This window comes from Notamacropus eugenii, chromosome X, assembly GCF_028372415.1.
Source record: "Notamacropus eugenii isolate mMacEug1 chromosome X, mMacEug1.pri_v2, whole genome shotgun sequence".
Lineage (NCBI taxonomy): Eukaryota > Metazoa > Chordata > Mammalia > Diprotodontia > Macropodidae > Notamacropus > Notamacropus eugenii.
The window spans coordinates 26,013,211-26,029,486 of NC_092879.1; the positions used below are offsets into that span (position 1 = coordinate 26,013,211).

The 16,276-nt window shown below is 49.7% G+C and overlaps 1 protein-coding gene across 2 annotated transcripts in view; it reads left to right on the forward strand.

Moving 5' to 3' along the window:
- The window catches only part of MSN (moesin), a 99,584-nt gene that overhangs the window by 18,986 nt on the left and 64,322 nt on the right, over window positions 1-16,276 (forward strand). Inside the window, exon 2 of one of the 2 annotated variants that reach the window (XM_072626104.1) lies at window positions 3,864-3,968. In XM_072626104.1, coding sequence (XP_072482205.1) covers window positions 3,957-3,968 — 12 coding nt within the window. In that variant the 5' untranslated portion in view covers window positions 3,864-3,956. Of the gene's footprint in view, window positions 1-3,727; window positions 3,969-16,276 lie in introns of those variants that run through there. The other variant, XM_072626103.1, reaches the window with a different exon arrangement.

Below are 16,276 nucleotides of genomic sequence, written 5' to 3' on the forward strand. Positions count from 1 at the left end.
GAGTGGGGTTGGGAGTGGATGCTACTGTTAATTTTCGATGTAGTTCCATCATTATTTCGTACTATATAGCTTGAGGATACTTTGTATTAAGTCTCTTTTTTCAAAGGCAACATATTATGAATTAGGGAATCAGGTTGCAAATGCTGCCCTTCAATCTAATTTTTTTTTTTAACATAGAGATTTCCCAATATCACTCCCTTCTAACCCTTTGGGTTTTTCTCACAAAGAAAAAGGCAAGCAAAGGTAAATTATACAGTAGCATTATCTAAACGTTTCTACAATGTTCAGCAGCCAACGTTCCCAAAGGGTGTGTTTCACAAGGTGGTGGACAGATCGCCAGAGTGGACCTTCCGAATCATTTAGTCTATTTTACAGATAGGGATACTGAAGGCCAGAGGGGAAATGATATGTCCAAAGATCAGGGATTCCCACTCACTCCCAGGATTTCCAAGTTCAGTTCTCTGTTGTCCATTGTATCCTGCTGTATCGGCTGTTTCTTTTCATTAGAGTTCAGCTGACTTTTAGTGTTGTTTTCATTTACATCACTATAGTGATTGTGTATGTATACTGTTGTCTCCATCTGCTTTCTTTGTACAAGCATTCCCAGGCATCTGGGAATTCCTCATGATCAACCTTTCTTATGGTGCATTAATATTCCAGCACATTCACATGTCATCAACACACGTTCAGCTGTTCTACAATCAAGGGTATATAATTTCTGTCCAGTTGTTTTTTTTTTCTTTTTTCCAAAAAGTTTGGACCCCATTTTACATGTGGGGAAAGTAAGGCCAGGAAGTAAATGACTTCATTTGGAGAAAGAATAGAGAGTCTTGACTGTATGTTTAAGACCACTTTCTTGGCATAGAGTCCACTTTCTCAACTCTTTCAGTTGTGCCCATTAAGATGGGGAGAATTCAGCATCCTCAAAGTTCCCAGGCTCAGAATCTGTCATCCTCCCCTCCTCACTCTCACACCCCCACATCCAATCAGTGTTAAATCTTGTTTCTATTTTCATAATATTTCTTTTATATGCCCCCTTCACTCCTCTGAGCTGCCACTACCCTGTTGTAGACCCTCATCATCTCCCACCTGGACTATTGAAGTAGCTGTTGGTAAGGCTGCCTACTGCAAGGCTCTCCCCACCATGGCAGTAGCTGCTGGTAGGGTTGCCTGCTGCAAGGCTCTCCCCACTTCCTTGGATCCTCCACTCAGCTGTCAAATTGACCTTCCTAAAGTCCACGTCTGACTGTCACCTCTCTACTCAATAAACTCCAGTGGCTCCTTACCACCTCCAGGATCATATATAAAATACTCTGGCATTCAAAGCTTTTCATTTCATACCCTGTTATGCGCCTCCCCCATTCTTCTTATACCTTACTCCCACCCCCACTCCCATGATCCAGGGCCACTGGTCTCCTTGCTGTTGCTCATACAAGGTCTACCATCTCTGATTCTGCACATTTTCCCTGACTGTCTCCCCTTCCATGAATCCTCTCTCTCTCCTCATCTCTGACTCCTAGTTCCCTGGGTTCTTTCAGTTCTTAGCTACAATCCCACCTTCTCCATGAAGTCAGCTAGTGCCTTCTCATTGATTTTGTTTGTACATAGTTGTTTGCATATTGTCTCCTCCACTGAGAGCTTCTTGAGAGCAGGGACTGTCTTTTACCTTTACCTATTTTTTTTTGTATCCCTAATACTTAACACAAAATGCTTGTTAATAAATGATTCAAGAGGTTTCCCCCTCCCCCACTGAAAATGAAGGTCCTCCACCGAAGGTAGAGTAGGATCTTCCTAACCAACAGAAAATGTCAGAACTGGAATAGACCTTCAGGACAATTTAGTCCAACCACTTCATTGTATAGTGGGGGGAATCTGAGTGAGAGATTGGTGAGTAGCCTGTGGTCCCACAGGAATTAGCAGAGCTGGAATTAGTGTATACCAGTCCCAATTTGGGGTCCAGTGCTCCTTCCACTTTTTTCATTATTACCAAGTCCCTTCCCCATTCTGAAGCTCAGTTTACCCCTCCCGTCTCTAAGATTGGTTTTGTCTTTTTGATCCACACCTGGATTTTCATCAACCTAAGGACCTCCCTGGTGAGGAAATCCCTTCTACTGATGAAGATCAGCAGCTTCTCTGCAACCAGGGGCACTGAGACATTAAGTGACTTGAAAAGGGTCACAAAGAGGTGTGTCAGAAGTGGGATTGTTTCATTCCGCCTAATACAGTATGCCATTCTTCTGATAGGTAGATGATTGTCTAATCTCACATTTCAAGGGCACTTCAAGGTTTACAAAGCATTTTCCTTCCAATAATAACCCTTTGTGGCTTGAAGTGTGTGTTGTTACCATTTTCATTTTACAGATGAGGAAACTGAGGCTTGGAGTGGTTGAATGATATGCTCAGAATCAGTCAGTGGGTCAACAACCATTTATTAACTATTTACTATGTGCCAGGCAGTGCTGGGTATGCAAAGAAAGGCAAAAAAACAAACCCCAATACCTTCAAGATGTGCACAATCAAAATGAAAAGTAATCTCAAAGGAAGGCACTTGGTGTTGGTGGTGGTGGTGGGGACCTGGAAAAGCTTCCCAAACAGAAGGAAGCTAGGCTTTCAGCTGCGTCATGAAGGAAGCCAGGGAAACTGAGAAGGGGAGGTTAGGAGGGACACATTCCAGACATGGGGGACAGACAGTGCAAGTCACAGAGATGGGGGGGGGGGGGCTGTCAGGGAAGAGAAATCACAAGTGTAGTTGAATTACTGAGCGTTTGGAGGAGGGGTAAAGTGTAAGAAGACTGGAAAGAGGAAGGAGACAGATTGTGGAGAACTGGAAATGTCAATCAACAGGCATATCTTAAGCACCTATCATATGACAAGAGTCAGTCTATACCCCCTCCCCCAAGGTGCTTACATTTATCAGTGAAACATCGTGTGTATGTATATATATATATATATATATGTTTATACAAAATATAAATGAGGTAATGGGGGGGATTAGCAACTGAAAATAAGGATCAGCTGTACTTTGAAGAAAACTTGGGATTCTGTGAGGCATCATGCAACCCGAAATCTAAAGTTGGGAGTTGGGAGGGGCCCTTGTAAAATGGATATCAGAACGGCATCTCCCTCCCGGGGTTCTTGTGAGGTTCACATGAGATAATATTTGTACACACATAAATGGATGCTTATTCTCTGCCCTCTGGGAGGCCCTCTTTTTACAGATGGGGAAACTGAGGAGGAAGGCCGCCTTGCTAAATGTCTCCCTGGTGCTAAGTGGCCGGGATGAGATTTGGGCCCGATCCCACATCCAGCTCCGGTGCTCTGGTCCCGCTAGCCTTGGGGGGGGTTGGGGTGGGAGGGGGGGTAGAGTGCATTGGATTAGAGGCACGGGGGATGGCCTGTGCAAAGGTACGGGGATGGCAGATGGAGCATCTTCCAACACGGGAGAGCAGCCAGACTGGGGTGGGGTGGGGTGGGGTGGCAGAGCCCGAGGGCGGCTGATCAGGGGAAGAAAGAAGAGCAGGACGCTAGACGGAGGCTCTGGGGCTCCGGGCCAAGGAGGAGGAGGAAGGGAGAAGGGAATGGGGGCCACAGGTTGCCAGGGCGGGCGGCGGCGGCAGCCCAGGGGATGCGCTGGGGGTTGGAGGGAGGAAGGGCGGGGCCCTCGTCGGGGAGAAGCCCGAGGGCGGGCGGGGGCGGGGGGCCCGCGGGGGCGTGGCCGGGGAGGGGTGGGGCTTTGGAGGGGCGGGGGGAGTCCGAGCCACATAAAGGAGCGGCCGGCGCGCCCGGGGCGGCTCTTTCCTGGGTGGGGTTTGCAGAGTCAGATCCGTTAGCAGGAAGCTGAGCAGCAGCCTCTCTGCCTCTAGGGACGCAGCCAGCCCCGGACCCCACGAGCTTGAGCCGCGGCCGCCGCCTGTCTTCACCGCCTGCCGCGAAACTTCGCCAACTCGCCCGCCACCATGCCCAAGACGGTGAGTGCGGGAACGAGCCGCGGGCGCGTGGCCGCTGGGGCGCGTGCCCGTCACAGCGGCCCGAGGGGAGGGGGAGCTGGGGGCGTACCATCGTGGAGCCCGAGGCGGGGGGCGCCGGGGGTCTCAGGGCTCCTGGGCGGTCGCCCCCCGGGGTGGGGCTCCGTGTCCCCGACGCCCTGGGGCCGGAGCATGCGGGCCGGGGCTGGCGGGAGCGGGGGGGGGGGGGGGCCCTCGAGTAGTGTGGCCCTCGAGGGAGTGTGGCTGGGGGCGGGCCAGGCTCGGAGTTCCGGCCGCCGCCCCCCCCCCCCCCCCCCCCCACTCCCCGCCCGTGGTCGAGGCCGGGCCGAGGCGGGGAGGGGGATGCCCCGCCCTGCGCAGCCGGCATCCTCGGCGCTCTAGTACCGCTTCCCACGGTCCCAGCTCCCTCGGCCCGCTCCTCGCGATCGCGGGAGGCGTTCGGCATTCAACAGGCGTCCGCTTGGTGCCCGCCCGCGGTCGGGGGCGTGGGCTTCCGAAGTTTGGGGGAGGGATGGCGGGAGGGCACCTCAGCCTGGGAGCCCGGGCGAAAGCGTGGTTCAGGGCACCTCCTTATTTTGTGGGAGGGGGGAAACTGAGGAAAATGAGGCCCAGAGGGACTGAGTCACTTGTGAAATAGCCAGGTTTCCATTTGGGGTCTCAACCCCCAAATTGATCCCTCTGTCTACTGTACCACGCTGCCTCTTTCTCGATTTCTAACGTTCACGAGGTGCTCTCTTCATTTGAGAGATGAGAAAACGGAGGTACGCAGAAAAAGAAATGAATTGCCCAAGGTCATACAAAATCTGAACCCAGGTCTCCTGATTCCCAAGTCCAGAGCTCTTTCTAGGACTCCACGAGTCCCCTAGCTTGCGTACTGCCCTGCCACCCTCCTTGAAATGACTCTCTCCTCTTTTCTCACCCTTACTTCGAAAAACAAAAAAATAAACATTAGTATTAATAAACACCCCCTCCCAGCCCCATCTTTAAAGCCCCACTTTGATTGGGTAGGGGAGAACCTCTGGGGAGTAGGTGGCTGTAGTTCTGGGGGCTGGCTCGTCTCAAAGGAGCCCCACCTTTTTTGGAGAGGCTCTAGCATCTGATCTCACCCTGACCATGCAGTTGTGAGATGAGTCTTCTAAGGAGTGGGGCCTGGGGGAGAAGGAGGGGAGGGGGGGGAACTATGGCTGCATGCCTGGGGTATGTGTGAGTAAGCCCTACATACATTATGCAAGTCACCTCTTCCCCACCTGTCTGGATGATTCCCCTGCTTGGGGGGCAGGGTGGAGCAGGGCACCTCCCAAGGTACAGTCCTAACCCAAGTACCAGACCCAGGCTGTGCTGTTTCCAGCCCCACAGTCTAGGGCTGATTACTACTAAAGCACAGCCAAGATGGTTTACTGGGTCTTCCCCAACCCAGCCCTTGCCTTTCCTCCTTGGGCTCTTGCTCTTAATATTTTTCATGCTTTAAATACTTTCCCTCCTCCTATTCACCTGTTGACCTCACACCCATCCTTTAAAACCCAACTTCAGTGCTACCTATCTCTGCTTCCTGCCCCCCCCCCCCTTTACTATCATTTTTTTTTTTATTATGCTCATAGCTGCACTGGTTTGGTTTCTCCCACCCCCAATGCCATGTTAGTGGGGTCTGTGGTCTTTCATCCATCCAGTGTTGTGCCCTGCACACCAAACACTTGGGTGATTGCTGACGATCTGAGACCTGGAGCGTGGAGAGCATGTGGGTGGGTGGGGGTGTGAAATTCGAATAGGCTTTTGGTGGCTGACTTCCGGCCTCACCCAGCCTTAGCATTTCTTTGCTTCCCCGAACCTCAGTGGTAAGAAAACACCATAGCTTTCCTCAGGCTGATACTTTAAGGAATTCTGCGTTCATTATTGTTTGGATTCTGATTTCAAGCAAGGACATTTTCATACCCTCTTCCTCTCCTTACATTGAGTAGACAGTAGCTTTGAGAACAGAATTTAAAACACACACACACACACACTCTCTCTCTCTCTCTCTCTCACACACACACACACACACACACACACACACACACACACACACACTCTCAGTCCTCTATCTTGGTTCCAAGAGCCCGTAGGCTTTTAAGGTGGGGTTTTTCCTGACATAGTTGGGGGAACTCCGAAGGATGGAGAGATGACTCTAGGTTATCTCTCTCAATGGCCTTTGTTAGTCTCAATTGTGAACATTTAAAAAAAAAAATCTGAGTTGCCACATGGATAGGAAATTGGTAGGTGGTAGGTAATTGTTACCCCTTTCTACAACAGATGGTCAAAGGGACTACGGGCTACATCTTTTAGCCTCACAGCAGCCCTGGGAGACAGGGAAAGCTTGATTTCCTCTGAGTGAGGAGGAAACAGACTTAGGGGTGGGAAATGACGTGCCCAAGGTCACTTGGCTGACAAAGCCAAGATTTAGCTAGGTCCTCTGAGATCAAACTTTTCTGCTATGTCCTGCTACCTCCACTTCCCTCATAAGGGGAAAACAAAGGAGATAACATAGTAATTTGGCTCAGTGGAGAAAATACTAGCTCTGGCTTTCAAATCCTCTCTTTGATGCTCACTTTCTTTGGGACCTTAGATAAGTCCCTTCATCTGCATCCATAAAATGAGTAGATAGGACTGGCTGCTTCTAAAATCTCTCTGCTCTGACATTCTGTATTTTCCAGCTAGGCCAGAACAGCTTAGGGGCAAGGGATGGTTAAGTGGGGGCTGTGCAGTGGGTGGGGTTTCAGTTTGGGTGGAACAGGAGGGCGCATCTCTTGAGGCTCAATTTGGTTGGCCCTCGGGCATCTCAGCAAATGAATGCCCATTGGTTCTAGGGGTAGCTCAGAGTCTTACTGGCTTGGTGAAATTGATCATTCTGTCACTTCCATCAAGGGCTGGCTGCAGTGGCAAAGGCTAAGGTGGGGCTGCTTACTGCTGGCTTTAGTAACATCCTTAAATCACATCAGAATGGCCAGCATGCTCTCTGGTGATGCCTTCCTCCCTCCTTTCCCTCCCTCCTCCCCCCAAAGAAAAAGCCCATTTTCTCTCTCTGAGCAGAGTTGGGGGGCGGGGAGATTCCCAGGGCAGAATGGTGAATGATGGGAGTGTGAGCTGTCTGCAGATGTCACTCACTGCAGAACAAGGTGCTTCCTGTCAAGTCCTCTCTGCTCTAGTGCTGGGAATCCAGAGGCACGCCCAAGGCCACTTCTTACTCTCTAGCTATGAACATCTCAAAGATAGAGGAGCTTCTGGCTATTTCTAGAATATTTCTGAGCAGAGGAGGGAGGAGGCTGGTGGTGCTGATAATGATGGGGAAGGGGAAATCACTGTCTTTCAGTTTAATTCCCCAAGTGTTTATTAAGTGCCTTCTGTATGCCAGACACTATAGCTGGTTTTGGAGATAAAAAAAAAAAAAATGACATACTGCTTTCTGCCTTCAAGTTTACATTCTACCAGGAGAAGTAATGTGGCAGTTGAATAAGGAAATATAAAATTTTATATTTGTTTATTTATTTATTAAGGTAAACAGGGGTTAGGGCAGCATTAACAAGTGGGAGAATCCAGAAAGGTTTCTGGTAGAAAAGGTGGCATTTGATCTGGGTATTTGGAGAGAAGCTGCTCTGGAGACCCCCAAGACAGGCTTGTGGGTTGGTTGACTCCAACCTAGGGCCTTGGAACTGTCCCATCTGGCCTTCTGTTTTCAGGTCTGCCTCTGCCTGGAGGTTACCCTCGATCTGTCACCTTCCATACTTCCTGGTTGATTTGGCAACTATTTAAAAAACAAAAGCCACCCCCTTCCCCCCAAAAAATCCAACAGTTTCCCTTGTATTCTTGTATTTAAAAGCCAAAGAATCTTGAGGAAGGTAGTCAAAAATTTCATCCTTTGTTCCCCCTTTCTACCTCTCCTTTCCTTTCCCCCATTTCCCTTCCTCATCCCCTTCTCCCTCATTCTTCCTGTCTCCTCCCCCTCCCTCTCCCTCTCCTCCCCTCCTACTGTCCCTCTCCTCCCCCCTTCTCCCCCTCCTCATCTCCCCTCTCTTTCTTCTCTTTCCTCTCCTTTCCCCCTCCCTCTGCTCCTTCCCTTTTCTCCCTCCCACCCCCCATCCTTTCCTGATGGGAAGGCCTTAAGATTCTATACAGGGGCCACTTGGAAAGGCCTTGTTTTTAATTGTTATAATACTCTGGCCCTTAGAAACAGGCACCCCAAATTCTGCCCTTTTAGTTAGGATCATTGGGTTTTGGTTTTGGGGCGTTTTTTTTTGTTTGTTTGTTTTTGCAAAGCCCTTTAAAGACTTGCAGACCAGCAGGCCCAAAGATAAAAATGAACCAGTTTGTGGAGGGAAGTGATAATAACAGAATGCCAGAGGCATATGGAAAGACTCCAGGACTAGGGGTCTTAAGGTTTCAAGAGTCACATCAGCTCTCTGTGCCTCAGTTCCCTCATCTGAAAAGTGGGGCTAATAATGCCAACCAGACCTACCACCCACAACTCTGAGATAAGAGCCCTGAAGATCCTTTGTAGACCTTGGGAGCTGTTAACAGTAATTGTTCCCCCGCTCCCCATCCTTGGGGGCGCTTCTGAGAGAGCAAAGGATGCAGATAGTCTGGAACTAACTGCCATTCCTAGCTATGTGAGTTCCTCTTTGGGGGCCATAACTCCCTCATCTGTGGCACGGATGATCTCTGAGCATCATTCCTTCTTGAAAATTCCATGATCCTCTTTTCTTCTGGGTATCCTTTTATCTTCTTAAGCGCCAAGGTCCGTGGGACCCTTTTTGTGAACAAATGTAAGGCACAATTAAGGGGGGGTAGGCAGAGAAATAAGGGGATCACCTGACCAGCCTTAGTCCTACTGAAGCCAAAAGGCCAAATCCCAGAAGCCTTTTCTTAACCCTTGGTCTAGCCCTGCTGGTACTCTGGAAGGGCACTGGAGCTGCGTGGGCTGTGTCTGGAGGGCACGGGGTAGAACCCTGGATTTAGCAGGGCCTCACTCCCTGTCCCACCTGACTCCCTGGGTGATGAGGCCTTGGTTTCCCACCCCAAGGTGTGTGGGTTGGATCTGCTGATCTTGGAGGCCCTTTCTGGCCCTAGGATTTTGTGTTCTTTTCAGGTTGGCTGCTCTTTCATTTGGAAATGGCCTCAGTGGTCCATCTGGCTTTGTACAGATAAGTGGAGCTGTAAAAAGTACCTCCCCTCCTCCTCCTCCCATCTCCTTCCAAAGCCAGGGGTTCCGAGTCTCCCTGTGCCGACTACGTGGGCAGTCCCAGTGAGGGGCTGGTTTTGTCCTTTGCTGCTTCAGTTCCCTGCTTATCTCTGCCCATTTCATGCTCGATGGAGCCAAAAAACCTGGCTTTTGATTTCAAGTTCTAATTTGTGGTAAAGGAGCAGGCCTAGGACGGAGGGTCAGGTCAGGACTTGGGATGGGGGGAGTAGGAAGAGGATGCAGAGAGGGAAAGGAAGGGAATTTCCCTCCTCCTGGAGCTTTTCCTTCTCCCGGCCCATCGCCTGGACCTTTGAGACTTAGATTTGGTAAGGGCCAGATACGTAGTCCTGGCTAGTTTTTGTTGGGGGGTGTTGCCTTGGTTTCCTTCATAGTCTGGAGTCCTGATTTGGTTTATCTATTTTTTGGGGGGGCAGTAAGTGCCTAAATACACTTTTTTTTTCTTTGCTAGGAAATGAGTAGATTAGACACAATCACTGTTGAGGTCTTGATGAGGTATCCTGGTAGAGTCAATAGGGACACCAGATTTCAGATTCTGTCCCTGACCCATACTGACAGTGAGACCCTGGACCAGTCACTTCATCTTTTTCATCCAGGCCCAGGCAACTCTAGGATGAGAAATCTGCCCTGAAGGCAAAGACCTGCAGCAGTAAACAGAATTCCTCACCTAGGACTCTATACCCATGAAATCACAGGCATTGAGGGAACACCAAAAAATCAGCCATCTGGCTAGGGGTATCAAGAGCCCCACGCCTCAGAGTCTTCAAGCCTTTGAAGTCTAGGGAGAATTAAGGACTGAGTGTTCTCCATTTTCAGTTAGGCCTAAACAGGAAGAGACAGGGGACAGGGGAGATGGTAATATTGCCAGCTCCAGGCTGGCAATAGGGAAAAGCTTCCTGCCAGGGTCAGACACCAAATGAAGTGATTTCGGGGCCTTGGGAGAGTGTAGCTGAGAGCTGGGGGTGGGGAGGGAGGTGGAATGGCTAAGTAAAGTCTCTGGGGTCATGGGGTCTTAGTAACAGAAAACTCATTTGAAGACCACATCACACTGGCCTCTGCCCTTTTCCTTTGGACTCCAAGGTTTTTGAGAGCCATAGACCTAAGTTCTCTATTTTTTTTCCTTCTTTTTTTGGGGGGGGTGGGACTGGACAGGAGCATGGATGGGGTTTATCGCATACATAATCTACAGAGTCGTTCTGAGGAGAGTAGCCTTGTGGGTAAGTAATATTAGCTTCAGTTTCTGTCCCACATGGAGCTGGGGTCCAAGTCTCCCCCTCCACCCCCCACTCCCTCCTGATATGGTACCTTAAAGGAGGTAAGTGGCTTCTGATTGATTAAGGGGTATGGGTGGGGATTACAGGGTGGAAGAAGGTGGACTAGAAATCACTTATCCACCCTTTTGCTGAGTGCAAAAAGAAAAAATTAAGATTATTGCTAGCTTTTGTTTTTCTATCACCTTCAATTCCAAAAATACCCCTCTCCCCTCCGGTCTTCAGTGAGCCAAAAAATGAAAAGGAAAGAACACAAAATGAAAAGGAAAGGAAAAAAAATCAGCTAACACATGCGCACGCGCTCTCTGTCTCTCTCTCTGTCTCTGTCTCTGTCTCTGTCTCTGTCTCTCTCTCTCTCTCTCTCTCTCTCTCTCTCTCTCTCTCTCTCTCTCTCTCTCTCTCTCTCTCTCTGGAACAGTGGTATTGGGGAGGTTGAGATTTGACCCCCAGGTATCCTGATTGCCACGGTCACTCTTCACTGTCTTCATGACGTAGTCAACCCTTAGACTCTTCTCCCCCCACCCCCCCCAGGCCTCAGATTGATATCCTGGTAGATTTTCCTTTCCTGCCCTGCCAATAAGATAAGATGGCCCCAGCCACATGGCAGTGGGAAGTCAGCCTAGGGGTTTTAGGCCTTGGCGGATGACTCAGTTCTTCTGAAGACTTGTAATGACTTCCCGCCCTTCTTCCTCCCCACCCCCCTCCCCCTTTTTACACACACACTTCTCCCTCCCAGTTGGACTTTTGAGCGCTGAGCTATAAATATGTATTCATATCATCAGAGTTGGAAAGGGTCCTTAACGGTCATCTAAGCCGGCCCTCTCCTGAACACACCCCCCCAAAGCCTCCCCAACAAGTCCTCATCCAGTCTCCCCTTGTCCTGTTGCTCAGGCCTGACTGCTTGGGGTGTCAGCGGGTTTGGGAAGGCAGGGCGAGCTCTTTCGGCCCCATTTTGTGAGACTGTGCTGAGCTCTTGAACTCGCTTGGTCGTTCACTGCGCCCATCTGGGCCGGGCAGACAGCAAGAGGGAGGCTGAAGGTGAAGATCCCCACAGCAATGGTGGGAACCTGGTCATATAGTTATTACTGTGGGCCAGGCTGCCCTGCTGTGCTGTGGGGGCCAGGGAAGATGGGAGCAGGGCATGCCAGCCAACATTTGTGGAGCTCCTGCTGAAGGCCAGGCCACAGGCAGTGTGGCCTGGTGCAGAGAATGCTGGAATTGGAGTCAGGAATATATCTGAGATCCTTCATTTCCTCACCTGTAAAATGAGAAGGTTGGACCCCATGGCCTCTGTGGTCCTATAATAATTAGAATTGGGGAAACCAAGGTTGAAAACATGGTCCCTGCCTCTTCAGCAAGCTAACCTGGAGGCTGGGGGATCCAACACTTGAAGCAGTTGGTCTTAAGTTGTAAGATATGGGAAACTATCCCTGTTCTGCCACCTTCTGTGTGCCTCTAGGTAAGTTTCTTCCCTTTTCTGATCCTCAGTTTTCTTATCTGTAAAATGGAGATAATTACGCAGAGAATGGTGAAAAGGGGGCCCAGATTTTATAGTGTTTGATTTTGAACAATAATCTTGTGGCGCCCTGCCTCACTCTAAGTGACATGGCTCAGAGGAAAGGGTGGTCACTGGGGGGAAGGGGAGGACAGGATTTGGCTAGGCATTGGACACCTGGTAGGGAAGAAGATCAGAAAGTGGCTCAGCTGACTGTCAGGTAAGTGCAGTCTCTTCCAGGTGAATTAAATGGCGGTAAGTAAAAGCCTGAGCTTTCCAAATGGCGAGGGAGACCACGGAGCAGCTCAGAAATGAAAAGGAAGGTGCCTGGCTGGTTCTTTCTAGACCCTGCCGTGGAGTCAGCAGCCAGGAGCCCTCCTGCCTCAGCTTCCACAGCTGATTCTGAAATACGCTAGCCAGGGGCTGCATCTGTGACCCCCCAGAAGTGAGCCCCTGGGCTCCAATGTGCCACTCTCCTTGTGGTATGGGGAGCCGATTCCTCGTCTTCCAGGTGAGGGGTATGTGTCTGTGTGTTTGTACATCCAGGCTGGCGTGACTTTCTCAGCAGGGGCCCACAGTGGGCCCTGATGGGTGTCCAGCCTGGAAATGGGAGAAGAGACTGGGTGTTCCTTAAAGCCAGATCTGCACATGGCTCTTCCTTAGACCAGTTGTGGTGGGATCTGTCTTATCCCCAGAGGGCACTGCTCTGTTCCTCAGTGGCTGAGGCATTTTCTCCAGCAGCTTCTGTGATTTGGGGGCTTGGACAGAATTCCCAGTCATGCATTGGTTGCCATCACTTCCAGATAAGCTCATGTGTTCCCAGGTGTTCAGGCCCTAGACCCTGGGGTCAGACCTGTACGCAGCTGGGTGCAAAGGGAACCACGGACCCTCATGGAAAGGAGGAAGGGGAAAGGACAGGAATGAATGGGAGTCGCCATGGCTGTTTGTAATCCTGGGAAAACCACTGACCAGCTAGGCTCTGTTCTCTCATCTGTCAACATGAAGTCTAGACAAAAGGTCGGAAGGCTCCTGTAGCTCTGACCTGTTCTAATTTCAGTGGCTTGGGAGGGAGGGGTTAGAAAGGAGGAAGGCCTGTGTCAACATTTCCTTCCTGATTTTCCATCTTCTACCGCAAATACCTAGGTGTTCCCTGAGCCTGGCTACCTTCCCTGAGGATAATTGAGATAAGCCTTCCTTGGTTTTTCCCCCTCACATTAAGCCTTTCAGAAAGATCCTTGAAGGGACTGATTTGTAGGTGAGGCAAGAGTGTGGATTGGGAGAATTTACTGAATGTCAGACCTGGAGGAAAGGACCTAGAATTGTAGCGCAGGGCAGAGTCCGAAGGAACTCAGCCAGCCTCTGTCTCAGAAAAGGGAAATGGTTTACTTGAGGATACACAGTGGAGCTGGGACCAGAACCCTGGGCCTTGACTGGTCCAACCACAGTAGAGCTTATAAGCTTCTTGGAGGGTAGGGACTGTCTTTTGCCTCCTTTGTATCCCAACACTTAGTAGGTGCTTAATAAATGTTGATTATGACCACGACAGCCAAGTGAAATGGTTGGAGGGTTTATTAGTAAGTAATGTGTCCTACAAAGGGAATGCAGGGTATCTACCAATCTCCTGGCTTTTAGCCAACCCTGGTCCCCTTTAGAGTTCATAAATCATATGGCAGTTAACCTGAGGAGAGCCCAGAGAGACATTTCCTTATTCACTTACTGTTTCCTCATCAGGAATATGGGGATGATGAACACACATGGATTGGTCATGGAAAGGAAGCCCAATTTTCCGGGGCCCCTCTCAGAGGTGTCTGGTAATTGTGATCTGTAGATGTTAGGGTCTGGTTTGGTATTCAGAGAGGTCATACTTCTGAATCACTTGTATATCAGAAATGTGGGAGATTTGGAGGCTGCAAGGGTCCTTAGATCAGTCAGGCAATTAACAAATGCCATGGTAGGGCCCTGTGTCTCGAGGGGTGAGGAGAAAAAAGCAAAATTTTAATTTAATTAATTACTTTATTATATCATTTATTTAGATAAATAGTTGAATTAATTAAACCTGATTGAATACTTGAAATAGGATTCGAATTTGGGTCCTGGGATGCCAGAGGCACAGTTGTCTCAGCAGGGAGGGCCCTGGCTGAGTTAATTCCCGCCTCTCCACTGCAGCACAGATGTTTGCTGGCATTGTTGGGTAGGCGGGTTGGGAGCTTGCCTCTTGGCCCTGGGCCAGCTGCCAGAGGAAACCAGTGACTGAAGGCTTCCTCCAGGCTCTGTTCAGTCCTAGGCCTTTTCCTGGCTCTCTAACCCTTCAATCTGCCTTATTTGACTAGATTCCCATTCCCTTCTCCTGCATAGAGACCCTTAGGGGTTAGAGCTGGAGGGACCAGGGAGAGCCAGGCAAACACCTTTGGCAGAAAAAGGAATGACTTGTCCAAGGTCTCCTACTCAGCCATGTGTGTGGCCTGGAAATCGAGTGCTTTTCCCCATTCTCTCATCTTTAGTTTGTTTTTTCTCCCCTAGGTTTGTTTGCCCAATCTGCAGTGGGAAGGAAGAACAGGGTTCAGTTTCAGTTACTTCAGCCCTCCCCCTGGGCTTTTCTTCACTATCTCTCTTTCTCTTTGTGCTCATCCTGCTAGCTCATCACTGTCAACATGTTCTGCACACTTTAATTGGTCTCAGAGCTAATCCTGCCAGGTCACAAGTGGGCAGGGGTATGGCTTTGTGGGGAGAGGGAAGATGAGGCAAAGAGCAACCAAAGAATCTGGGATTCTTAACCATTTTTGGTGGAGGAGGGGAACCTCAGTTTGGTGGTAAAACCAATGACCCTCTTCACAGAATGGTGTTTTTAAAAATATGATTGAAGGAAATGCTAGATTCTAGTTAGAAGTTAGTGAAAAATAAAGATGTCCTTTTTTTCCCTTTCTCATCCAAATTCACAGGGCCTCTGGAATCTCTCCCACCTAACCCAGGTTAGGACCCCTTGTTCATTGTGACATCTGCCATCCTGTGCCTTTCCGCATTCAAGGCCTCCAGCCTAAGTCCTCCCAAGCCACCTGAAACTGATGGAGCACCGGCTACCTCAAGCTGGGGCTGGCTCTGAGAGGCCAGGACCTTCTCCCTTTTACATTTTTTTCCCCAGGATGCTGTGGCTTTCCTTGTGATGCCAGCTCTGATAAGGTTTTGAGGAACTGCTCTCAGGGCTTCACGAGATCATAGGCTTAGAGCTGGCAAGGGATTCTGGGAAATAGCAGAAATCCCTCACATTTGTATTGGGCTTAGAAAGCCTTTTTCCCCACAGAATTACATTTGATCCTTCTACTTCTGACCCAGGTAGAGCAGATAGTAGGGCCATTTTAGAGACAAGGAATCCAAGCCCCAGAGACATGACTCACAGCTAGTAAGTAGTTGATGTGGTGGGAGACAGGGAGATACAGACTCCAACCCAGGTTTTTGGACTTAGACTTGAGGATTTTCCTACCACAAAAGTAGGAGTGGCATTTTCCTGTTAGGAAAATTGGCATTCATTCTTCCCCCTAGATGGCCACTGGCAAGTTTTTTGTCTGTCTCCTCCCAACCCCTTCACAGGATTGCTAGCTTTAGAGTTGGAAAGGCTCTCAGAGACCAACCCCCTTATCTTATAGAGGAGGAAACTGAGGTCTAAGGAGAAGAGACTCACCTAAGGTCACGCAGAAGATCCCAGCCTTAGATCTGAAAGCGCCTTCAGAGATCATTGAGTTCAATCCTCTCATTTTACAGAGGAGTAAACTGAGGCCCTAGGAAGGGAAATGACTTGCCCAAGATCACACAAGTGGGGTTTGAACCCAAGTCATCTGTCTTCAGAACCAATGTTCTTGACAACTTTCCCAGTGGCTGTGGACCCAGCCCCCTTGGAAACTCACTAGCTATCCACCTTTGCTTAAACAAGGTCTGCTTTGGAGCTGCCATATCCTACTATCCCATGAGAATCCTTGGAACTAAAAGCATAGAAGGAAGCTTGGATGGTGAACCTGGGGCCCAGAGACTGGCAATGACTCCCAAAGTCACAGGGCAGGGGTGGGGGAGGAAAAGAAGCCATTTGGGGAAGTGATGGGGAGGTCCAGCTCTTTGGCTTGACAATCTGGGGTGGGGTTTAGCCAGGGCATTCCAGCCTGCAGACTACTATTGCTGGCTATTTTGGGTCAACCTCTGGGTCTCCTGCTTCATTCTGAATATTAATTCACTGTTCCTCAGTCATTCCCCTTTCCTGCTGGAACTTCTGTTCATATGGTATCATGGGAAGAGCTCCAAATTTGGAGTC